The sequence below is a fragment of the Macaca mulatta genome, chromosome 15 (genome assembly GCF_049350105.2).
Source record: "Macaca mulatta isolate MMU2019108-1 chromosome 15, T2T-MMU8v2.0, whole genome shotgun sequence".
Classification (NCBI taxonomy): Eukaryota; Metazoa; Chordata; class Mammalia; order Primates; family Cercopithecidae; genus Macaca; species Macaca mulatta.
Genome location: NC_133420.1, coordinates 6,990,353 through 7,015,138, shown reverse-complemented (window position 1 = coordinate 7,015,138; position 24,786 = coordinate 6,990,353). Strand labels below are relative to the sequence as shown.

The 24,786-nt window shown below is 53.7% G+C and overlaps 2 protein-coding genes across 5 annotated transcripts in view; one reads left to right on the top strand and one right to left on the bottom strand.

Annotated features, from left to right (window-relative positions):
* Window positions 1-702: 702 nt before the first annotated feature.
* PIERCE1 (piercer of microtubule wall 1) overlaps window positions 703-24,786 on the bottom strand; it is a 266,631-nt gene continuing 242,547 nt past the window's right edge. The window contains exons 2-4 of one of the 3 annotated variants that reach the window (XM_077967136.1): window positions 5,331-5,478; window positions 4,220-4,298; window positions 703-1,140 (exon numbers count right to left, since the gene is read on the bottom strand). In XM_077967136.1, coding sequence (XP_077823262.1) covers window positions 952-1,140; window positions 4,220-4,298; window positions 5,331-5,473 — 411 coding nt within the window. In that variant the 5' untranslated portion in view covers window positions 5,474-5,478 and the 3' untranslated portion in view covers window positions 703-951. Of the gene's footprint in view, window positions 1,141-4,219; window positions 4,299-5,330; window positions 5,489-24,786 lie in introns of those variants that run through there. The other 2 variants (XM_015116388.3, XM_015116389.3) reach the window with 2 other exon arrangements.
* MRPS2 (mitochondrial ribosomal protein S2) lies at window positions 6,675-10,363 on the top strand. Of its 2 annotated transcripts, none has more exons than XM_077967133.1 (4): window positions 6,675-6,745; window positions 6,936-7,061; window positions 7,544-7,673; window positions 9,235-10,363. In XM_077967133.1, exons 1-4 carry the CDS (start codon window positions 6,703-6,705, stop codon window positions 9,824-9,826), a joined length of 891 nt encoding a protein of 296 aa, XP_077823259.1. In that variant the 5' UTR covers window positions 6,675-6,702; the 3' UTR covers window positions 9,827-10,363. The 2 variants fall into 2 exon arrangements, with proteins under 2 accessions (XP_077823259.1, XP_014971873.2); XM_015116387.3 differs by having other exon boundaries at window positions 6,936-7,088.

Here is a 24,786-nt window from a genome sequence, read left to right as displayed (position 1 = left end):
ACTTTCTAAATTTCCTATAATGAACACATCTTGTTCTTATAGAGGGAAAAAAAATCCATGTCATAGACAGAATTTTTTTTTTTAATCGAAGATCCTGTAACTCATAGTAAACATGGATTTATGACTACAGAGATAAAAATCCACTTAATGTAGTTATTACCCCACCTTAGCAAAATACAAGTAATCCCCTGCCTGCTTTTTTTACTTTTTATTGAAATTTTAAAACAAACATAGAGAATGCCCATGTCTGCATCACCCCCTTCCACAATGAAGGGCATTCACCAGTCTTGTCTCTGCCCCTGCCCCTTGCTGGAGCATGAAGCACACAAACATGGTGGAGGAGGTTCACCTGCAATCCCTTGCTCCTCGAGTAATCTCAGACAGTAATGACCCTCCTGCCTGTTCAGCCTCGACTTGGCTGACGCGGCGTCTGCTCCTCCTCCTGGCCCTCGCTCACACCCCAGTGGGGCATCCCATGCCCTTGTGGGAACCCTGCAGTGTTGGTGCAGAACTCAACCAGGGTGCTGGGTGCTTTAGGACGGGAGATCTGCTCCCTAACTCCCTAACTGGTCTTGTGGGTAACATGGCTCCCAAATAAAGACACGAGCGGAGTTAGCCGCCAGCACTCCTGATGCTCAGGTCAGGAGGCCCCGGGAGCCACAGCCCCACTGCACCATGACAAATGTCAGACGAGACGGAAGCTCAGGATGTGACAACGTTTTTAATGCAAAATCAACCATGAGCATCTTTTCCCATGTACTTATTAGACGTTAAATAGCAGGACTTCACAGCCCTGTTTGCACATTTTCCTACTCCGCAGACGGAATAATATTTTCAGGGAAGGCGGCACAGTGTGTGCCGTCGCTATCGGGCGACTGTGGGGGATGAGGGACAATGATTTTCCAGGAGGCCCCTGGGGTCAGAGGACTCCTAGAGGGGGTTTCCAGCCCCTCAATCGCAGATGGATGGCCTGTTGATGTTGTAACTGGGGTGGAAGTTGAGCCGGTCACAGGAGGTGATGTAGTTATCAGGGCCAGTCACGACGCTTTTCTCCAGGTAAACATTGAGAGTGTTGTTCCGGAACATGCCGCCCGCTGCAAGTTGTTGGGAAAATTTATTCGAATTTGGATAAAATACTTTCTAGAAGAGATGAAGGAACACGGATGAATGATGTATAATACTCTTGAGCAATCCGTTGAATATTTTTGAAAGAAAAATAAGAATTTGTAAGAAGATGCAGAGAAGCCAGAGGGGGTAGGATGGCCTGGCTCACCCCAGACCATCCTAACCCATGCCCGATGGCTGGCACTTGGTGTTAACACTGCCCCTTGCACTGTTCGAGGGATGGAAGGGTGGGCTGCGGGGCCACCTGTGTGCCATCTCTACCTTGAGATATGGCTGTGAGCATCGCCTTGGGGGTCAGGCCTGGAGTCACCCCCAGGTCTGCTTTTCCTCACTGTGCTACTCTGGGAAAGCTGCCAGCCCTCTCTGAACTTCATTTTCTCTTCTATGGAATAGAAATGATATTCACATCAGTGGGTTTCAATCTTAACTGGGGCCGGGCACGGTGGCTCACGCCTGTAATCCCAGCACTCTGGGAGGCCAAGGCAGGTGGATCACGAGGTCAGGAGTTTGAGACCAGCCTGGCCAACATAGTGAAACTCCATCTCTACTAAAAATACAAAAATATTAGCCAGGCGTGGTGGCAGGCACCTGTAATCCCAGCTACTCAGAAGGCCGAGGCAGGAGAATTACTTGAACCCGGGAGGCAGAGGCTGCAGTGAGCCGACATCGTGCCATTGCACTCCTGCCTGGGCAACAAGAGCAAAACTCCATCTAAAAAAAAAAAAAAAAAAAAAAAAAAAAGATGATAACCTTCACTGGGAATTCGAATCATCTGTAGAGCTTTAATGACACCACCAATGCCCATACCTCACCAGCCCAGTGGTCTGGGCAGGGGCTGCTCTATGGAGGTTGAGAAGGGGTGTGCTGAGGCCACTCGTGTGGGCGGGACACCCAGTGGTAGGAGTTATTCTAGCAAGACAGCATCATTAGGTGACTGTGTCATTCCTGAAGCCTGAAGCTAGTGGCCTGAACCTCTGCCAAATCTTTTACCCTATGCGGGTGACCTGTCATCCTTAGAGGATCCTGTGTCATGCGTATCACCTGATGTTTCATCTCCTTGGCAAGAAACAAGTGCAAAGAGAAAACTTCTCCTTGTTTTTGAGAAGTTTTAGATCTATAGAAAAATTGAACAGAAAGTACAGAGAGTTCCCAAATTACCTCCCTCAGCACACAGTGTCCCCTGTCCTCAGCATGTTGCACTCGTGTGGCCCATTTGTTACGGTGAAGCCAGTGTTGATACTTTATTAGTAACTAAAGTCCACATTCTACAGGTGGGACAAATGTATCATGACAGGAACCCACCCTTGCAGTATCATGGAGAGGATTCCCTTCAGTGCACTTTCTTTTTTTTTTTTTTTTTTTTGAGATGGAGTTTTCGCTCTTGTCGCCCAAGCCAGAGTGCAATGGCGCCATCTCAGCTCACTGCAACCTCCGCCTCTGGGTTCAAGCCATTCTCCTGTCTCAGCCTCCCGAATAGCTGGAATTACAGGCGCCACCACTAAGCCCGGCTAATTTTTGTATTTTTAGTAGAGACGGGGTTTTGCCATGTTGGCCAGGCTGGTCACAAACTCCTGACCTCAGGTGATCTGCCCGCCTCGGCCTCCCAAAGTGCTGGGATTACAGGTGTGAGCCGCCACGCCCAGCCCTTCAGTGCACTTTTTAAGGCAAAGCATTTATCTCCTGTTCTCACATGGGAGGTAAACAGCTTCTCCGGCATCCACCCTTGGTCACGAAACTGGGAAAGAGACTCCAGATGGAGCAGGTGGATAAGAAGCAGGAAAACCTCCTTGGAAACTTGTCAAGAGTACCTCATGCCTCCTATCCCACTGCCTGCTCACATCAGTGACCTGAAGGCTCCTACCATTTACAATAGGAATATTTTTTCATGGCCTTTTATAAAACCTAAAACATCTGGACCCATGTTAGTGAGTTTGCTGGGTTTTTTGTTTGTTTGTTTTGGTGACAGGGTCTGGCTCTGTCATCCAGGGTGGAGTGCAATGGCACGATCATGGCTCACTGCTGCCTCAACCTCCTGGGTTCAAGCAATCCTCCTACGTCAGCCTCCTGAATAGCTGGGACTACAGGTGCATGCCACCACACCCAGCTAATTATTTTATTTTATTTTTGTAGGGATGGGGTCTTACTACGTTGCCCTGGCTAGTTTTGAACTCCTAGCCTCAAGTGATCCTCTCACCTCAGCCTCCCAAAGTGCTGGGATTACAGGCGTGAGCCACCGCGCCCAGCTGTGTCTGGTCGTTGTCACAGAAATACCTGATTCCCAGGGAAAACTCAGGGTCGTTTGATTATGGGAGAGTGCTCCAGCATTTTCAGGTAAGTAATCTTCTCACCAGAGCTCAGTCACTCACACAACACAACTAAATAAGCACTCAGCAGACCTTTTCAATGATGAATGCTTTGACAAAGAAAAAACACCCACAACATTCTCACCCCAAAATGGCTGGCCCAGTGTCCCAGGTGTGCAGGAGACACCGCACTAGCCCCTCTGTCCATTCACCTGGACCTTCATGGGGTTTGGTGTGAGGATGTTCTAGGAGGGCCATCCTGGAGTCCGAGGTCAACTTCAAAAAGGGTTTGGCTTCCCCAATGGCCCACAGGCTCCTGTGCCCGCAATACACCTTGCCCACCCACAAGCTGTGCTGTCAGCCAGTACTGCCCTCTTAAGGTCACACGTTAACATCTCATAAAGTGTAATTCCAGAAAAAAAGTAGCCCTTCATTTATTTGCCTCAGAACTGAGCACTGTAAGTTGCAGGAGATGGTTGCGTGTGTGTGTGTGACTGCTGTGCGTGTGCTTGGGGGTGTGGGGACAGGGTGATGCCAGCAGGTCTATATCCTCCTCTTTTAAAACACTCCACTCCCAAATTCATTCACTCATTTAGTTCCATCCTACCCTCTCCCAAAACGATTTGGGGAACCTCCCTCCTCCCCATTTGTGATGTTGGAACTTTGGCCTCTTCTCTGGGTGCACCCCTCCCCGTCTCATTGTTGACTTATTGAGAACCCCAGGTTTTTAGCCTCTTCTTTGAGGCTGCCCACCCCCTGCCCCCCCATGCCCGGTCTTGCATCCCACTTACGGGCATCTCGTGCACGGTGGGGGCTCTGCTCCCATAAGCCTGGTTACTGGTCGTGTACACCGAGATAGCCTTCTGGGTCCTGGTAGATGAGAAACACTCTCTTTTCGTTCATTTAATCTAATTCTGCACAAGCCACAGCCTTGCATTTGGTTGACAGCACTCCACTGGAAATGCCCCCAAAGAAAGAGCAATGTGCTTGGGCTGGTGATGCAGCCTCAAAGGCAGCCTCTGGGAGTACCTGGCTGATGACCGTTCTGAATGGCCCGGCCTCCCCTGCCCCCTCTGCTCACCACGGTCCCTGCTCTTCCAAGGCAGGCCAAAGCCCTAAAGAGCAGGCAGCCAGCAAGTGCTGACCCCCAGCCCTGGCAGGACCTTGGCACATGCTGCAATTTCTGGGTAACTTAGCCTGTCAGGAGCGGAGGCTTGGCCTCCAGACTCTGCCACCCAGAGGGTCCCTCTGCCTTTAGCCCCCACCCTCGCTGAGGTGATGCTTCTCTCGGTACCACTGCCCCTACCTGTCAGTAGGACAGGCTACTGAGAGGCTGCAGGCCCACACCTTAGCTCTACTTTATACTCCTAGATCTTGGCCAAGTTGTTCTTTCTACATTCCAGTCGTCTCAATGGGAGAACGAGGATACTAACAGACCCTGCCCTAGAGGACTGTTGAGGGACCACATGTGTGAGCACGGCAAGATGCTTGCACCTGCCTACAGGAATTTTCTTACTGCTTCTTAGCCTGCAATGCCCTGTGGCAGCTCACAGCTGGCTGAGTAGACTTGCTGCAGGTGCTGCTGTGCTCACGCCCCGCAGCGGGGTTTCAGGGTAGAGAGGCGAGGAGACTCACCCGACACAAAACAGTAGAGCTGAGACCACAACTGGATTTTCTCCCCCCTACGGCCCTGCCTCTCACTGACCCTATTCCCACTTCCTTGTATGAGGCTCTGGGGAGCACTTTCGTTGCTCACTAGTGGGCGATGACAGCGCGGGCCCCGGATGACCCCTCGATCCTCTTGATTTCTGCAGCTAGGACCTTGGGGGTCTTGCGGGGTCTCTCACACACGGGGCTATCGAGCAGTGGACGCCAGGACCAGGCGCGCCCCAGCTTCCTCACCTGTAGCCCCGGAACCACCCTGGGTTGTTGAACCTGCCCGGCAGGTCCGCGCTTACGCGGTAGTAGTCGCTGGTCCTCTCAGGCGGGGCCGTGGCCTTGGGCTCCACAGGCTCCGCGCACGCTCTGGGGCTTTCCTCCGCCATTGCGCGTCGAAAAGCAGGACTCGGCGGCGTCCTGTTGCCAAGCGACGGCCAGGTCACGTGACTGGGGCGGAGCGGAGGGGCCTTAAAGGCGCCGCGCGTGGGCGGTGCTCCTCCGCGGGCGGGTCGGGAACCTGCCGAGCGAGTCCCCAACGACTGGGAAGGTCGGGACGGCGAGAGATTCCCTGCTGGGACCGTTGTATGGGGCAGCCCCTGGCCCCCAGCCACCCGCGAGGGGACCGGGTCACCCCAGCATGAGGGTGTGGACTCCCGGGCGAAAGGAACCCCAGGGCCTGGGACCCCGCCAGCCGGGTGATGGGGTTTAAGCACTGCAGGTCCACTCGGCAGACAACGATTGGACGCTTGCTGTCCAATGTACTCCAGGGATGATATGCCCCTCAGCACCCCGAGTCTAAATTGAGACCCGAGATCTTGCTAACTTTATGAAATTCTCCTAAGTCAAATATCGTTTAAATATTAAAAACATGGCCGGGCGCGGTGGCTCAAGCCTGTAATCCCAGCACTTTGGGAGGCCGAGACGGGCGGATCACGAGGTCAGGAGATCGAGACCATCCTGGCTAACACGGTGAAACCCCGTCTCTACTAAAAAAAATACAAAAAAACTAGCCGGGCGAGGTGGCGGGCGCCTGTAGTCCCAGCTACTCGGGAGGCTGAGGCAGGAGAATGGCGTGAACCCAGGAGGCGGAGCTTGCAGTGAGCTGAGATCCGGCCACTGCACTCCAGCCTGGGCGACAGAGCGAGACTCCGTCTCAAAAAAAAAACAAAACAAAACAAAAAAAATAAATAAATAAATAAATAAATAAATAAATAAATAAATAAATAAATAAATATTAAAAACAGTTTTGGAGCGCGAGAGGCTGCGCGGGACGTGGTTCACAGCTCACGTGGCGGGAGGCGAGGGTCCCCATCGCCCAGCGGGCTCCCCCAAAGGTCAGGGGCCTCCCGGGCTGGTGGGGCCCATTAGCGAGGCGGGGCGAGCTGCAAGGCGAGGACGGTGCCCCCACTCCCGGCCCGAGACTCTCAAGCCCGGGACCCCGGGCCCTGCCCCCTCGTCTGCCCCGCCTCCGCAGGGAGGTCCCAGCCGCCCGCGGACGGCGCTGTGGCTCCTCCGGGCCTGTAGGTGGCACTGCGGCCCCGCGCGGACGGCGGCGGGAGGGGAGGCCGCTCGGCCCGGCTCGGAGGGAGGCCTCGCTCCGCCCCGCGTCCCGGCCATGGCGACCGTCCCGGCCGCGCTGCCCCGAATGCTCGGCGCGGGTGAGCGCGCGCTTGCGGGTCCCTGGGGAGGAGGATGCAGAGGGGGCGCGGGGACCCGAGGGAGCAGCGGGGACGCGGAGGGGACTCGAGGAGGGCGCGGGGACGCAGAGGGGATCCGTTGGGGCTGCGGTGGGGGCGGGCGTGGTGCACCCGGGACGCGGCGCCAGGACGTCTGTCTGCTTCCCCCCAGGTGCCCGGGCGCCGTCGCGCTGGCTGGGGTTCCTCGGGAAGGCGACCTCCGGACCTGCTCGGTCGAGCCGCAGGACGCTTGGAAGCGCTGCGACCCCTGTGATCCGCGAGTCCGAGGACGGCACCGGTGACACTGGGCGCGCAGCCGAGTCAGGTAGGAACTAGGAGAGGCCGGCAGCCGCGGGAGATGCGAACCCTGCAGGGACCTGGGCGCTGCACGTGGTCGAAACTGCGCGCCCGGCCGGGCTCCTCCCACTCCCGTGCTGGCCACCTGAGACCACAAGGTGGGGAGGTGCCAGAAAGACCTGAGAAACCCGCTGGGCCCCTCTCTTTTTCTCTTCTGTCTTCCAAGTAAGACCAAGGGACGGGGTTGACCAGGTTCGACCAGGCTCACCCAGGAGCAAGGTCGGGATCAGAATCTGGCTCCAGCCCTCTGTTTCCTGAAAAGGTCCCTGTGCTTCCAGGTCTTTCCTGGGGCTGGGGGGCTCCCGGCTCCCCACCGCGGTGTCACAGGAGGCACTTGGGAGCAGGGGTGGGCGGGAACTGTGCTCTGCCTGTCCCTGCTGCCACCGGTGGGAGACACAGCGTCGTTCCTCCTCCCTGCCGTAGATTTCAACGACAAGATTCTGAATGAGCCCCTCAAGCACTCTGACTTCTTCAATGTCAAGGAACTGTTTTCCGTGAGAAGCCTCTTTGATGCCCGAGTGCATCTGGGACACAAAGCTGGCTGTCGGCACAGGTAGGTGACACCCCCATCTGAGCTGTAGCGGTTCCCAGGAGGGCTTGGGACCTGGGACCTGCCCTGGTTCTAGGGCCACTTTTGAACTGGCCCGTGTCAGTTTTAGGTGATTACAGCCCTTCCTCCTCCACATGGGAACACGGAGCCCCACACAGAAGCAGCAGTTCACTCCCCAGCTTGGCGGGGGCTCTTGTGTGCCTTGGGGTGGTGCTCACAGCCCTTAGTAGGGCAGGCCTGCTGGGGGATGCAGAACTCCACAGGTTCAGAAATGGAAGGGCTGAGGGCAGAGCCTGTGAGGCTGGCCCCCCCTGGATTGGGCGGGGCTTTCTGGGCTGTGGGGAGGAGGAGTGACTGGTCCTGTATTCTCACATGGTCATTTTGACTGTTGCAGGGAGAGGGGATGGGAGGGGCAGGTGGGAGGCCAGGGAGGAAGTTGGTGTGGGTGTCCAGGGCGAGGGTGGTGGGGCTTAAATCGCAGTAGCAGAAGAGCTAGAGCAGCAGGTGGACATGAGGCAGCGGGGTAGAGCCAGTGGGCCTTGGGCTGGGGTCGGAGGTGGCTGGGGCCAAAGGGATCAAACACCTGCTCTTTGCCTGGAGTTTGGTGCCGGTTACTGATGGCAAAAACCAGGGGGGACCTGGGGGCCATCACAAGCTTGGTTCCTATGAGGTGTGAACTCTTAGCTGCCCCAGTGGAGAGGTCACACGGGTACCAGGAGGGATGGGCTCCCAGGAAGCCATCAGCATCGGGGACTTGTGTTTCCAGAGCATCGGAAAAGGAGGTCGGAGGTGGAGCCCTGGGCACTTCAGTGTTTGGAGTCAGTGAAGAGGGACGGCCGGGGGTGGAGGGATGTGGTTGTCTGTTGATGCTGCTGAGAAGTGAATTCAAGGGTGTGACCTTGGCAAGATGGAGGTCGCCAGTGTCTTGATGGGCAGGGTTGCTTGAGAGGAAGGGACAGAACCCAGTGGGAGTAGACTGGAGGTGAGGACCTGGGAACCACAAACGTGGATGACCTGCCTGCCATGCACCAAGAGGCAGGGGTGCCTCCCATGCCCCGCTCTTCCTCAGCCCAGGCCGGCAGCAGTCCAGTGCCCTGGATCAGGGTTCTCCTCCCAGGCTTGGCCACTCCTGCCCTGATTCCTTAATGCTTTTGGCCCAGAGCACCCCCTAAGTCCAACCCCAGCGGGACCTTGTCCTCAAAGCCTCGGGAAGAGGAGAGTGACGGAGGGGGCTGCCCCGTGAGCCGCACGGGGCTGAATGTCCTTTTGGTGTCATGTTGGATGTCCACACATCCATATGGGGTCAGTTCTATTAGGATTCCCTCGGGAAGAGGTAGAGGGTCAGAGGGATTAAGCCATGAGATGAGGCGTGCAGGGGGGTGGCCTGGACAGGTCTGCACTGCCGTCTGTCCACACGGGGAGCGTTGCAAACTGTGCTTCCCAGCCCATAGTACCCTTGAAGAGGAGTTCGGGAGTCCCTGGTGGGCGTCTGTGTCCTGCAAGGGGCCAGTGGAGTTGGCCCGGTGAACTCTCATCCCCCTTGCCCTGGTGGGTTCTCTGGCAGGTTTATGGAGCCATACATCTTTGGGAACCGCCTGGACCAGGACATCATCGACCTGGAACAGACAGCCGCGCACCTCCAGCTGGCCTTGAACTTCACCGCCCATGTGGCCTACCGCAAGGGCATCATCTTGTTTATAAGCCGCAACCGGCAGTTCTCGTACCTGATTGAGAACACGGCCCGCCACTGTGGCGAGTACGCCCACACTCGCTACTTCAAGGGCGGCCTGCTGACCAACGCGCCCCTCCTCTTTGGCCCCGCGGTCCGCCTGCCGGACCTCATCATCTTCCTGCACACGCTCAACACCATCTTTGAGCCGCACGTGGCCGTGAGAGACGCAGCCAAGATGAACATCCCCACGGTGGGTATCGTGGACACCAACTGCAACCCCTGCCTCATCACCTACCCCATACCCGGCAACGACGACTCCCCGCCGGCCGTGCACCTCTACTGCAGGCTCTTCCAGACGACCATCACCCGGGCCAAGGAGAAGCGGCGGCAGGTTGAGGCTCTGTATCGCCTGCAGGCCCAGAAGGAGCCCGGGGCCCAGGGGCCAGCCCACCCTCCTGGGGCCGACGTGAGCCGTTCCCTGTGATGTTCACTCAACTCCTCCCAAAGCAAACCACAGCCAAGCCTGTCTGAGCTGGGAGTCCCCTTCCCCAGCCCTGGGTCAGCGGCATCCTCAGTCCTTGTTACTTACTTAGCTGACGTCACAGTGCAGACATCCGCTGTTCCGCCTCAGAACCAGTGGCTGAGCAGACCGACGTTGCCTCTGCATTTGCTCTGTGGGAAACAGAGCGCAGAGGGTGAGCGATGTGCGCAGGACGGCCCCTTGGCTGCAGTTAGGACCTCAATGGCTGGTGTGGCCGAGCTGCTGGAAGACGCTGCTGTCCCTGTGATCCGAGCAGCCCTCCCTTCACCCTGACCCCTGACCTTTGTCAGGAAGGTGCAGTTTTTCTTCTCAATCTAAATGCCTTTCAGGTGGGCTGCTTCCTTGACTGCCTGGTTCCAGGGGGCTGTTTTGTAATGAGATGCTGCAGGCAAGCTGCTCGGAGGCTCCCAGCTGGGTTGGTGGGACAGCCAGGCCAGAGGACCTGATTCCAGCAAAAATAAAACTCAGATTTGGGCAAAATGAGACTTGGAGTTTGGGGTTCTGCCTCGAGTGCGTTTGCTTTCGTCCACGTGGTGTGGCTTTTTTTTTCTCAGGCACGCACTGGGGCCCCAGTGATGGGAGATGGGACAGGCACTGTGTGTGTGAGGGGCATGAATGAGGTCAGCAGAGGTGCCAGCTCCATCTGCCACTAGAGGGCACCGTCTTCAGCAGTGGAGCTCCTGACAAGCCCACAGCCCTGCCAGCCTCATTCATCAGAACAGGCTTGGTGTGTTCCCAGTTTCAGGAAAGATGGGCACGTGCTGACAGGGACGCTTAACACCCCTCACCTGTGGGAACACAGCCGTGTTCCTGGGACAAGCTGCAACCTCCTCTCTGCCCCATCCCGAGCTGCTTAGGACCTAGGTCCCCCTCCCCCATGCACCTGACCACCCAAGGAGCCATCTGGGCAGTCTGGGCAGCAAGGCTGTATGGAGTCTGGTGCCCCGGGTAGGGCAAGGCCTACCCTGCAAGAGCAGCACAGGGCGATGGGAGGCCGGAGTCCAGCGTCCATCCCTGTCCCTTCAGGGTTAGGCTGGCGAGGGGTTCATGGTAAGGGTCCCCGGGGGTGTCACGGGTTTGTGATGTGGGCAGGACAGGGAGCTGAGCTTCAGATTGGTCTCTGGCCAGCATGGCTTTCATTTGCAAAGTCGAAGTCTGAAGATGCAGGTGTATAAAGGCAGGTGAAGTGAGGGCCCCTCCAGGGCTCCCCCCAGAATCCCTCTCAGGGTGTGCAGGTGAGATACCCTGAGCTGGGTCTCCTGTCCCACCGTGCTGGGGAGGCCAGCTGTGGGGAGCCAGGACCCCGGCGATGAGGCAGCAGTATCAAACACTGGGCACTGATTGGGGCTTCCAGGAGGTGCCCCTCTAGCTGCGACTGGGCCTCCTCCGGAAGAGGCCTTTGTAGCTTGGGTCCAGGCCAGGCCCTTCCCTGCTAAGCCACTGGCTGCGGGGGAGGGCATTGCAGGCAGCCCCAGGGGTTGGAACGGCAGAAGATACACTGGGGTACAAACACAGGAGGGATGGGGCAGTCTCTTCTGGCCATTAATTTTGAGGCCAGGGGGAGCGAGCAGCCCAGGCAGTGCTGTGGCTAACCCAAGAAACCTTGTAAGAATGATGGGGGCTGGCAGGCCCCGGGCAGGCTCCCTGGGTCCCGACCGGTCCCCCTTACCTTGTGCTGATGACCTGCCTGGCTCCTGCTGTCCTCCTCCCACTGGCCCCTGCACCCGGCACAGGCTGGCGAGGACCCACTAAAGAGCCACGAGTGGGCGCTTGCTGGGCTTCCAGGGCGGGAGGGGCCCTGGCCGAAGGGATGACCCAGTGGATAAGCAGGCACCGGTGACCATGAGGAGCAGGGAGGGACGGGAAGGGTGCAGCGCAGAGGCCATGGGGGCCATGCTGGGACAACCAGGGTGGGCCTAAGGGCCCCTTCCGGAAGTGGAAAGAGCCACCTCCCAGGATTCTGAGGGACTCTGGGTGAAACGAGGGTTGAGGGCTAAGGGGATGTGGTCTCGCTGACCCCATCCTTGACTCCGCCCGGAGGGGCCCTCCAAGTTTTCCACCCTGGAGATGAACCCCAAGAGCCCTCAGAAGAGGCCAAAGGAGATGGTGAGAGTGCCTGAGGCTGGGGAAGGGCAAGGGAGTTGCCTCAGTACTGGGGAGAGGGGTCCCCCAGCCGATTGCTCCCTTGGCCATGATGCCTGCAGGCCCCATTAGAGGTGGCCTTCTCTGGACTGTGGCAGGACTGTGCCTGGACCAGCTGGTGTTCCAGACGGTGGGGAAGACCAGAGGCAGCCACCAGAGGACAGGCCTGGCAGAGCCGGCTCAGGGCAGGGTGGGGTGGGTAGGGCCAAGGAACCTCTCCCTCCCTGCCGAGGCTGGGCCACTCCCACCCCTGAGGCCCAGAGGATCCCCATTTGCCTGGAGGAGCTCAGGGCAGCCCCCTCTGTCAGCACAGGCCAGGCTTCCACTGTGATCCTCTGCACCCCTCCCTGGGTGTGTGGGGGGAGGGGATAGGAGGGGAGGGGATAGGAGGGGAGGGCCTGCCCTGGGCAAGAGCAGGGTTCTGGGGCAGGAGCCTAGGGGCCCATGAGGATCGAGGCCAATTGGGCCAGCCGATGCCTTCTGCTGATGTGGGCCCCAGCCCTTGAGATGGATCTCACGTCATCCTGGCTGGAGGTCTGCGTGGACACGGCTCTGTGGCTGATTCGGGGAGTGGAAGGTCAGGTGGGCAGAAGTGACAAGGGCGGGGCCCGGCTCTGATGTTCCTAGGTCGCTGTCTCTGCATAGCTCCACGGAGGACACTGGCCAAGGGGGCGACCCCCGCTCTCTCTCCCCAAGTGAGGGACAGGGGCTCCTCGACACCAACAAGGGCCAGCGCTGGCTGGGGGTGCAAGTGTCCTGGGGACGTCTCCACAGCCTGGGCCCCTGAGTGGCTGGGAAGGCCTCCTGCCCAGATGCCCCCAGGTGGCTCCCAGGGTTCTCCCAGGACTCTGCCTCTCCAGCGGCCCACAGTCCCAATCCCAGCACCCTAGGCCTCCTCCTGCCCTCACCTCACCACCATCTGGCCCCAACTTGACCAGGTGCAAAGTGACTTTTCATATTTCTATAGGAATAGCCAAGAAATTCTTCCTAGATTTCTCCAATTCATATTATAGCGATGAGCGACTGCGTTTTGTTCTTGTTCATGTTTGGGCCATCCTCCCTTTGGCCCACTCCAGAATGAAAATGAGTCAGCCCTGTTCCTGGATGAGACCTGCAGGGTGGAAGTCCCCACGCAAGCTCCACGGAGAAGCTAGAGCGTCACCTGGGGGCAGAGCAGCAACCGTTCCTCGTTCCTGCTTTCCTGGGCACGTGTGGAAGGTTTGCCCCCACCCCACAGACACTGGACCTGCTGTTCCACAGGCGAGCATGTCCCACTCCACTGCACAGGGGCTCCTTGCTTGCATACCCACCGACTGTGGGTCTTGGCAATGCCACTTCACCCCTCTGAGCCTCGGTTGGTCTGTGTGAGAACTGGGAGCTAAGAGGACCTGGTGAGGCTGCTGTCAAGCCTGGGTGGGACGGGCCATGGAAAGCACTCTGCTCACGCCTGGCTCTGGGGAACAGGCTGCCCGGGCTGTGGTGTTCTTATTTATGATTTTCCTCTCCCCTCCATGAGGAAACTCTCTGCCCCAGGCCTCACTTGTAAGTGCAAAGCAGTTTTCCCACCTGTAGAGAACATTCCAGGTTCCATGTGGGAGGTTCCCATCCTGGGTATAGCAGAGCAGGACCCTCTGGGGAGGGCTGAAGAGCCCAAGGGCCACTCAGATACCTGAGAAGGAGCTGGTTGGGCCTTATTCATTCAACAAACATGAAGCTGCCCTCCCGGACCTCCCTGAACCCATGACTGTGTGTACGCACCGATTTAACAGTGTGGAAATAAGGAACAGAATGTGGAGAGGCACAGAGGCAAATGTTCAGGATGGCTTTTGTTCTATTGAAGGTGTTTAAAGCCATGATTTTCTTGAATATTTCCATGATTTAGCACAACGAAAAATCTTACAGATGAGGACACTCGTGTCCAGAAGGTGGAGACACCTGCTCTGGTCAAAGCTAGTGTGGAACCTTGGCAGAGTTTGGGTCTCTGAAAGCAGACAGGGATTTGGGGACACGTTTGCTGCAGATGATCCCAGGAAGCCTGAGGGATCACCGGGGAAGGTGGACCTGGAGGTGAGAAGCTGGCGAGTGACCTTGAGCAAATCCTGCAGTGGGGACCCCACTCAGCCTCACAGGAAGTCCAGGTCCCACCTGGATGGGCTCTGTCCCCATGGGCAGAGGGTTAGCCCTGGAATATTAATGCCTTTGCTCTGCTGGCTGGTGCAGTGTGTAGGAGAGGAAGCCCCTATGGTGCCTAAGAGAGCCCTCAGGAAGGACACATGCAGGTGTTTCAGGGGATGCCATGGCCTGATGGAGACCAGCTGCCCCAGCTGCAGGTGGACCCGGGTGGGCTGAGGAGACATGGGTGGGTCAGCAGCAGCACAGCCACCCCAGGTCTCCCAGATCCAAGGCACACCAGCCAGAATCTTGAGTGAGAATCAGGAAACAACAAGACAGACACATGAACCTTGATCAGCGGCCACATGCCTCTGGTGATCTAGAAGATTCTGCTCATGTGCAGGGCTGTTTCCACTCATGAAAGACCAGAGAGGGCCTTGATAAGCTGCCACATGCCTCTTGTGGTCTAGAAGATTCTGCACATGTGCAGGGCTGTGTCCACTCAGGAAAGACCAGAGAGGGTCCTAGCTATCTATTCATTCTTGACTAAATATGAGGACTTACACATGTGCAGAGGAGACAGGAGAAGGCTTAGAAGAAAAGAATATCCAGGGCAGACTGGTAAACTGCTAGAACCTCAGATGCATTCCCCACCCCACACACAGACCCACTGGCTCAAGGCATTTGGGCACCACCTCTGACCAGGTAATAGCTGATCACTAAGATATGGTGACCCAGGAACAACACTTAGGAAGCCAGAATTCAAAATAAAAAGTATTAAAGTAAGCCATGTTAAGAATTAAAGTATGATGAAAATGACTCATTAGAGAAAATACATAAGGAGATACTCATTAATTAAAAAACTGAATAGATATTCTGGAGCTGAAAAGTTTAATAATCGAAATGAAAATTCACTAGAAGGGATTGACAGCAGATCTGAGGAAAGAATCAGGGAACTTTGAAGGTAGATCAGTAAAAATGATCCAGTTTGAAGACTAACAGCAAAAGTTAGTAATAAAGGAAGAGAAATGAACAGTGCCTTGAACCTGTGGGAAACAATCAACATATTAATATTCACATAATCAGAGTTCAAGGAGAGGAGAAAGAGAAGGGACAGAAAAATTATTCAAAGAAGTATCTACTTGATAGAAAAGGAAGCAGGAAAGGAGAAAAGACCTGAGACATACCGGAAGCAGATAGCCAAATGGCAGAGATAAATCTAACCATTGCGATAATCAAATTAAATGTAAATGGATTAAATACTTCAATCAAAAGGCAGACATTGACACTGTGGATGAGAAACAAGATCCAACTTTATGCTATCTAGAGCCTAGAGAAGAAACATTTCATATTCATAACACAAATAGGTTGAAAGTAAAATGATAGGACACCATGCAAACCATAACCATGAGATCTGGATAAGTTTTATACATATATCAATATTTTTTGTTTGTTTTGTTTTGAGACGGAGTTTTGCTTGTGGTGCCCAGGCTGGAGTGCAATGGCACAATCTCGGCTCACTGCAACCTCTGCCTCCTGAGTTCAAGCGATTCTCCTGCCTCAGCCTCCCAAGTAGCTGGGATTACAGGCGTGTGCCACCAGGCCCAGCTAATTTTTGTATTTTTTTAGTAGAGACAACGTTTCACCATGTTGACCAGGCTGGTCTCAACTCCTGACCTCAGGTGATCCGCCTGCCTCAGCCTCCTAAAGTGCTGGAATTACAGGCATGAGCCACCAGGCCCGGCCAGGAGGAGTTATATTAATATCAGACAAAATAGACTTTAAGACAAAGTGTTAACTAGAGATAAAGAGGGGAATTTCATAATGAAGAGACCATTAATTATTCAGGAAGATAAAATAATTATAAATGTCTATGTATTTAACAGCACAGCCCTCTGAGTATATGAAAGTTATAGCCAGTATGATATGGCAAAAAAAACAAAAACAAACAAGCAACAGCACCAAAACCAGAAACAAACAAATAAAAAAAGAATTAAAGAAGAGATTAAAGTTCAAAATTAGAAAAGAAGAAGTAAAATGACCTTTATTAACAGAAAAAAATCCCGTGTGTCAAAAATCCTAAGGAATCACCAACGAACTGTAATAAATGAGTACTGCAGGGTCACAAGATTCCAGATCAATATGCAAATATCAACTGTGTTTCTCTATCCTAGTAGTAAGCAATCCATAAATTAAACCAAGAAAACAATTCCAATCACAACATCCCTGAAAAGAACAACATACTTTTTTTTTAAGAAAGAACAAATTTAGCAAAAGAAGAAGGCTTGCATACTGAAAACTATAGAATATAAAACACTGCTGAGAGAAATTAAGGATATTGTAAATGAATGGAGAGATACTCTATGGTATTAGAAGACTTGGTATTGTCAAGGTGGCAGATATCCCCAAACTGATGTACAGATTCAACTGGATCACTAAGAAAATCCCAGTTGGATTTGTTTGTTTCCAAACATTGACAAGTTGATCTTAAAATGTATATGAGACACCAAAACATTATTTCAAAAGAAGAATAAAGTTGGAAGACTTACATTTCTCTCTTCAAAGCTTCCTAGAGTGACATCAGTCAGAACAGTGTCATCCTGGCATAAAGATGGGCACAAAGATCAATGGACTAAAGTTGGAGTCCAGTAATAAACGCTGACATTTATGGTTTGTTGATTTTGAAAAGGTGCCAAGGCAGTTCTATAGGGAAGCAGTAGAATTTCAACAAATGATGCTGGGATAATTGGATATCCTCATGAAAGAGATTTATTTAGGCCTGTACCTCATACTAAAAAATTAACTCAAAATGGATCATAAATCTGGATGTTAGAGCCGAAAGTATAAAACATCTAGAAGAAAATATAGAACATCTTCAGGACTTCAGCCAGAATTTTTAGATATATCATCAAAATCATAATCCATAAAAAATGTATTTCATCAAAGTTTAAAACTTTTGTGATTCAAGAAATACCCATTATGAAAGAGAAGGCATAGACTGGAAGAAAATATTTGTAAATTATATGTCTGATAGAACTCTTACAACTAATAACAGGAAGACGAACAACTCAAACTAAAAAAAAAAAGTAAAATGTAATTGAATATGCTTTTCACCCAAGAAGCATATTCACCCTGAATTTGCTTTTCACTTAGGAAGAAGGATGAGTGACCAGTAAGCACATGAAGTCACTCAGCATCATGAGTCATTCAGGAAACGCAGATCAAAACCACAATGAGACACCACTTCACACCGCGTAGAATGGCATTAGTCCAAAAAAAAGGACAATAACAAGTATTGTCATCCATATGGAGAAACTGACACCCTCGCACATTGCTGGTGGGAGGTGTGAAATGGTGCAGCCATCGTGGGAAACAATCCAGCATTTCTCTAAATGGTTAAGCATAGCGTCGCTGATGACCCCCAGTTCAACGACTAGTCATATACCCAAGATAATGGAGAACATATGTCCTGTATCTGAATGCTCATAGCAGCATTCCTCATAATAACCAAAAAGTAGAAAAAGCCAAAATGTCTATCAACTGGTGAATGGATAAACAAAATGTGTTGCATCCATACAATGGAACACTGTTCACCCATGAAAAGGAATGAAGGTCTGACACACGCTGCAACACAGATGAACCTGAAGACAGTATACTCAGCCCAGCATGATGGCTCATGTCTGTAATCCCAGCACTTTGAGAGGCCAAGGCGGGGGGGGATCACCTGAGGTCAAGAGTTCGAGACCAACCCAGCCAACATGGCAAAACCCTGTCTCTATGAAAAATACAAAAATTAGTCAGGTGTGGTGGTGCATGCCTGTAGTCCCAGCTACTTGGGAGGCTGGGGCAGGAAAATCACTTGCACTGGGAGGTGGAGGTTGCAGTAAACTGAGATCACGCCATTGCACTCCAGCCTAGGCGACAAAGTGACACTCTGTCTCAGACTAACAAACAAAAAAAAAGACAGTATACTCAGGGAAAAAAAACAAAAACAGACACAAAAGGTCACATATGTACGATCCCACTTCCATGAAACGTTCAGAATAGAGAAGTCTCTAGAGATAGCAAGTGGATTCGTGTGTCCAGGGTCTGGAGAAGGGATTGGAAATTGATTTCTCAGGGGCATGGGAGACCTTTCTGGGGTAGTGGGAACATTCTAAAGCCAGACGGTGCTGGTGGCTGCTCAGGCCTGTAGATGTACTAAGAGTGGTTGAATCGTACAGTGGATGAGCATTACGACGTGTACGCTATATGTCAACAAAGCTGTTAAAAGGAAGTGATTAGAGGTGATCCAGAAGTGATGCTGCCTCCAACTGAGGCAAAGGAAGAAGAAAGAACTTAAAAGTGTTCCCAGAGCAAAAATGCCTGTTTTCTAAAGAACGGCTCCACAATCGGTTCAAGTCGATCGAAGAGCCTCCGGCAGAAGTAACAGCTTTGTCACCCGTCTAGTTCGGGGCTTGTTTCTATAGTAACCTGTGACATGGCCCCCTTCCCAAAACACAGAACAAAACAGAAAAACAGAAACAAAGACAATGAATCCCTGAGAACAGTGAGAAAGAGAGAAAGCTCCTGCTTCCTTTGGCCTACGGAAGGGTGTGGCTGTTGAGCTGAGCCTTGGAGTTCCTGGGTTTGCCAGGTTCCCCGTCCGGCAGTGCTGGGGGCTTCGAGCCAGCGACCTCAAAGAATGGCCACACCAGGGAGGCCAGTGTGCATGCAGGTATTGACGTTGGCTTTGCAGGGGTGCAGTGAGCTGCATGACTGAGACCCATTTCCCCATAAAACAGCCAAGCCAGGGAGACCAGCATGCACGCTGGTATTGATGTTGGCTTTCCACGGGTGCAATGAGCCGCATAATGGTTTGAGGAGAGGATTTAAACGTTTTGAGACAGGCATGACTTGCCACTGTTTTAAAGGTCAGTTGCTGCCGTTTCAAAGATATGTACTGTTGCTTTGCCAAGACGCCTCGTTCCGTGTTGCTGGGAATCAGCAGCCATGCTGCTCTGACGTGGCCGGTGGCCGTCCCAAGCCCCCACGCCTCCCTGACCTCTCGCTGTCCATCACCCCCCTCTCCAGAGGCGCTCACACCAGTCATCACTCCCCCTCCCGGTGCCCACATCCCCTGCCTGTCCGCTATGCCCTGTCCACAGTGCCCTGTCCACAGCACAGCTAGCTCAACACACGTGGCATCCACGCCAGGCACCATGCTTCGCTTCACACTGCTGAGCCCGCCTGGCCCTGCGTGGCCCAGGTGGCTGGGGTACAGGCGTCGGGCAGGCTTCTGTGATGGTGTCAAGAACTGGGTGCTTCCTGCCTGTCTCCTCAAGGTCCCCAGGGCTGGCTCATCCCAACTGGGGTGCCTGCTGTGGTTCTCAGATGCCCTTTGCGTGTTTCTTCTCTGGGCTCCCTGGCCTATTTCAGAGCAATCACAGACCAGAGGGACTGGGCCCCGTTAGATCCATCAGATGCGCCCTGGAGCGGGGAGCGTGGTCACCATCCATGAGGATGCCGGTGTGTTGGGGGAATGCAGGGAGGGGAATGGATACTGGGTGGGCCACCAACAGGCCCGACGGGGCCCTGACTTCCTGCACTAACATCGTCCCAGTGCACACATCTGCCCAGGACCACTGGGGCCATTCTTACCTATGGGTCTACCAGATGCCCAGGAAACGCCCCCAAAATATATGATGCTCACAAGGCAAAGGCCACCTGCCCTGAAGGACGCGGGAGCCACAGAGTACTGGAAAGCAAAGGGATGGAGGAATTATCCCCAAATCAGTTACACACCTGATGGCAGCCCAGTCACAATCTCTAGGGAGGTTTCTTTTCTTTTTATGGAGGAGATCACTGTAGACAAATTGCATTTTATCTTACAAATATATAATTATCTGAAATGCACATATACCGTGTTCAGTTTAGGGCAAGTAGCCGCTTCTGATGTTGAGTCTACAAATAATCAGAAAGCACTGAAAATTCAAAAGCCGGAGTTAAAGTCCTCAGCAGCGCTTGGATATGCGGTGGGGTCTGTGACAGATGCTGAAACCGTGGGCTCCAAAGGCCAACACAGGAAGGAAGGAGAGAGCCTCAGAGGAGGTGGCAGGTAGGACCCGGTCCATCCCCGGCGTGGTGCCCTCAGCCCTTCTCACCTCCCAGTGCCTCTTAACATTGCTGGCGGGTGTGAGCCAGGGTCGTGCAGCCTCTGAGCGAGCCCCTTACTCACCATTTCCAGCCTCACCTTCCTCTCCTGCGAAAGGGGCACGAGGGTAACACTTGCCTCGTGGAAGTGCAAGGCTGGTACAGGCTTTAGCTGCATCTCTGAGCCCTTTCACCAAAAAGGACTCACTGAACAAAAGAGCTGCACAGAACATTAGCATCCACCCCCACCCCAGAGACGGATTCCTGGAGCTCACCTGGGGGAGGGTGTGTGTGCAGGTGGGAGGACGGGGAACGTGGCCTCCCTCCACGTGGCTCGTGATCTGAAGGCCCCACCTCAGACATCTCTAGCGTCCTAGGTGGCAGCTGCCTGAGTGGCAGGTGGTATCTGGGGCCAGGAGACCTGATTCTGCCTGGCTGGGCCTCAGTTTCCCAGGAAATGACTTGGACAGAGTAATGCCGCCCCCTCTCTATGGCACCTGGCTTGGGACTCCCTCCCTCCCTACCCAGCTGCTCTTCCTTCTCCTTATTCCTGGGGTCTTCCAGGAAAGTGCCGATCCCAGAGTAAGATTTGAGGGGGCAGTTCCTGTGCTGGCCTCAAGCCCCCTGCGCTCTCCTTCTCCAGCTGCCGAGCAAGGGCGTCCGGTCCTCCAGGAGAAGAGCTGGGCTAGGAGCTTAGTGTGTTCCCCGTGTCACGGGGCCTCTTCCACCTCCGGCTCATGGACCCCATGCTGGCCACACTGCCTGCCACTCCCCTCCAGGGACCAGCCTTCTGGAAGGGGGGTGTTGAGCCCGTGAGGAGCTCCATGAGTGGGGAAGCAGGTAGGGACAGCCGTGTCCACAGCATCACCTTGGCAGCTGATGGGCAGGAGGACAGGTCCAGGCGGCCTCCAGGCACGTTCCTGTTTGTGTGACATTCACCGTGACATGGTGCATGCTGTGGCACACAGGGTCCTGTGTTCAGATAAGCCAGGGCCTCGGAGGAACTCAGGCAGAAGAAAGAGCCGGAACACAAACACAGCACGACCTTTCCCGGGAAGGAGCCCCTCCACGAATGCGTCCTGGGCCCCCTGCCACGCCCCGGGCCCCCATGGCCAAGTGCCCCTCTCTTCCACCACCCGCGACTCCGCTCAGCCCAGTTGAGCCCCAAGGGCCTCTGCTGAGTCCCAAGAGCCTCTGCTGAGCCCAGCCCGGAAGGGCAAGGGAGCCCGGGTGGCCAGAGAGGGCCGAGGCCTGTCGGGATGACTGGGCTCCTTCAGGACAGGCACCCACCTGGGACGGGGACGTGCAGGGACTGCTGCGGCTGCCTTGGCCCAAGACACCCTGGAGGCCACACGGGCAGGGCCCCTTCTTCCCGGAGGAGGCGGGACTGGGCTGGGTTTTGAAGGATGGCAGCGGCCAGGTGGATGCAGGGCACGGACAGGGAAGGACACGCAGGCCTAAAACACACAGACTCAGGCAGGCGGGAACTTCGAGGTCAAATCCCGGAGCCCTTGGAGGGGGACTCAGGAAATCGGATGCTCAGTGGGGGGCAGAGTTTGGAGCCTCGGCCTTGGGGCAGGAGGCGGCATGTCCAGCAGAGGGGCTGCTGCCCATCACGGCTGGCCTTGCCCTTGGTTTTGGTCCCGGGGAAGTGCAGGGTGCAGGGGAGATGCCACAAGGCCCTTGGATGTCCTTCCTGTGGCTTCCTTCGGTCCCAGGTGGGTGTAAGGAAGGAGACCACTACTACTCCTGCTGCCCTCCTCCCCCGCCCACCTTGCCTAGTTCACAAGGCAGGAGGAAAGAGAGAAAGAAACAAAAGTAAGATAAATAGCCAGACAACCTTGGCACCACCACCCAGCCCTAGGAGTTAAAAAAAGTAATAATAATAACATCAACCCCTGGCCTAAACTACTTGCATCATCTGTAAATTCCAGACACTGTATGAAAAAAAAGCATTGCAAAACTTTTTGTTCTGTTAACTGATGCATGTAGCCCCCAGTCACGTTTCCCACGCTTGCTCGATTTATCACGACCCTTTCACATGGACCCCTTAAAGTTATAAGCCTTTAAAAAGGCCAAGAATTTCTTTTTCAGGGAGCTCGGCTCTTTAGACGCAAGTCTGCCGACACTCCCGGCCGAATAAAAAGCCTCTTCCTTCTTTAATCCGGTGTCTGAGGAGTTTTGTCTGTGGCTCATCCTGCTACATGTGACACATCTGTCACCGCATCCACGCAAGACGCTCTGTTAGAAAAAAGACAGGAAGGAAACGGTTCCAACTTGCGAGTGAGTCACTGGGGAGGTGGGATTGGAAGTGATTTTCTCCCCTCTTCCAACTTTCTAAGATTTATAACGTGTGTGCGTCCTTTAAACGCGTGTCAGGAAGCGACCCCACGAGGGCGTTGTGTCTGGGCAGGAAGAATCCCAGGATTCCCTGGTTTTACTGGTTTGAGTGCCAGCCTCCAGGAGATGGGGCGAGGGGCTGCTCATCCTCCGTGACCAGGCGGCCACTCTGCCTTTGTCTCATGGGTGGTCAACGGGGTGGCTGAAAGGCTCCCGTGTTCCTCTAGCCCAGGGGATCCGATCAGCCTGACCGTCACCGTCTCTCCGTAGCCTAGTCAGTGGCCCAGCAGTGGATAGACGCCCTGCAGGCCACTGAGGAGGACAGAGCCCAGGGACAGAGGAGGAGCCGCGGTGCGGGGGTCCAGGCCCTGCCCACAGCCCCACCCTTGGGACGCCAAAACCCCTGCACCCTGTGTGCTTGCCTTGGGGCATTTGCTTTTCAAACTCCAGGAAAAAATATTGACAGTAACGTGGGAGTAGCAAGAATCCAAATAAAAGAACGTGCAATTCACGCTACCTCCCTTTCTCATGATTTGCAGGTACCAGCACATCGGGCACTTTCTCCGTGGTGCGCTGTCCTAATCCTGACTATTTCAGCGCCCAGAAACAAGCCGAGAATAAAAACACCCATCGCCCATGCCTGGCATTAGAAAATCTCCTTGGTATATATTCAGATTATTATTATTATTATTATCATTATTATTATTATTTTTCGTAGAGATGGAGTTTCACCGTGTTAGCCAGGATGGTCTCGATCTCCTGACCTCGTGATCCACCCGTCTCGGCCTCCCAAAGTGCTGGGATTACAGGCTTGAGCCACCGCACCCAGCCATATTCAGATTATTTTAAAAGGAAATTAAACTCACAGATATAGCCAGGAGTAGATGGATTTTGTGGGGCTTAAAATATATGTAAAATTTAGGGATTACTTTAAATAATAATAGCAATATGAATCCAAATTAGATAGGAAAATAAAATATTTATTTGAAGTGATAAAAAGTCACAAAGCTCACACATGAAAAAGCTGATAGGTGCAATAAACGTCATCAAATGGAAGAAACAAACAAGATTTGATTAGTGACTCCCTGGCATCCCTCTATCAAACTTATTTTTTCTGTATCTCTTGGCTGCTACCCCTTGATTATTGCTTCCTATGAAAATGATTTCCTGGCTGGGCGCAGTGGCTCACGCCTGTAATCCCAGCACTTTGGGAGGCCGAGGCAGGTGGATCACGAGGTCAGGAGATCGAGACCATCCTGGCTAACACAGTGCAACCCCGTCTCTACTAAAAATACAAAAAAATTAGCCGGGCATGGTGGCGGGCGCCTGTAGTCCCAGCTACTCAGGAGGTTGAGGCAGGACAATGGCGTGAACTTGGGAGGCGGAGCTTGCAGTGAGCCGAGATCGCACCACTGCACTCCAGCCTGGGCGACAGAGTGAGACTCTGACTCAAAAAAAAAAAAAAAAAAGATTTCCTATAAATAGAATAGAAAGATAACTCAGCCTTCCCTTTGATGTGAGGTTCAGATTCGTTTCTCATCATTGGTTGGGGGCTGCATGACACATGTGGCCACCGTCATGGATGTGTGTGTGGTGATGCTGCCACAGGTGTCTGCCCCGTAAGCAGCGGCTCCGATAATTCTCCTTTGCGAGGTGGCCACCAAAGGAGCACAGAGCTGGCTGGGGCATTCGTGCGTGTTCATGACCGAGAACTTTTCACGCAGAGAGAAATTCTGTCCTGGCGTCTTTATTGTATAATAGATGCGTTTAAGGCTGTAGACTTGAAGTTTATATTTCTCTTTATGTAACACTCTGTTCGTTGTTGATTCTAGTTTATTGCCTTGTAGCTACAAAGGGCAGGCTCTACTGTGTTGGTTCTGTGAAATTCCCCATGTTGCCTGGTATGTGGCCTACTTTAAAACTATTCTCGGTGGCTCAAGCCTGTAATCCCAGCACTTTGGGAGGCCGAGACGGGCGGATCATGAGGTCAGGAGATCGAGACCATCCTGGCTAACACGGTGAAACCCCGTCTCTAAAAAATACAAAAAAAAAAAAAAGCTAGCCAGGCGAGGTGGCGGGCGCCTGTAGTCCCAGCTACTCAGGAGGCTGAGGCAGGAGAATGGCATAAACCCAGGAGGCGGAGCTTGCGGCGAGCTGAGATCCAGCCACTGCACTCC

Bases quoted from the DNA above. Each gene is read 5' to 3' on its own strand.
- MRPS2 (XM_015116387.3), top strand. From the start codon at position 6,703: ATGGCGACCGTCCCGGCCGCGCTGCCCCGAATGCTCGGCGCGG. The intron at 7,089-7,543 runs GTAGGAACTAGG...TCCCTGCCGTAG, and splicing joins TGGGCGCGCAGCCGAGTCAG to ATTTCAACGACAAGATTCTG. The intron at 7,674-9,234 runs GTAGGTGACACC...GTTCTCTGGCAG, and splicing joins AAAGCTGGCTGTCGGCACAG to GTTTATGGAGCCATACATCT.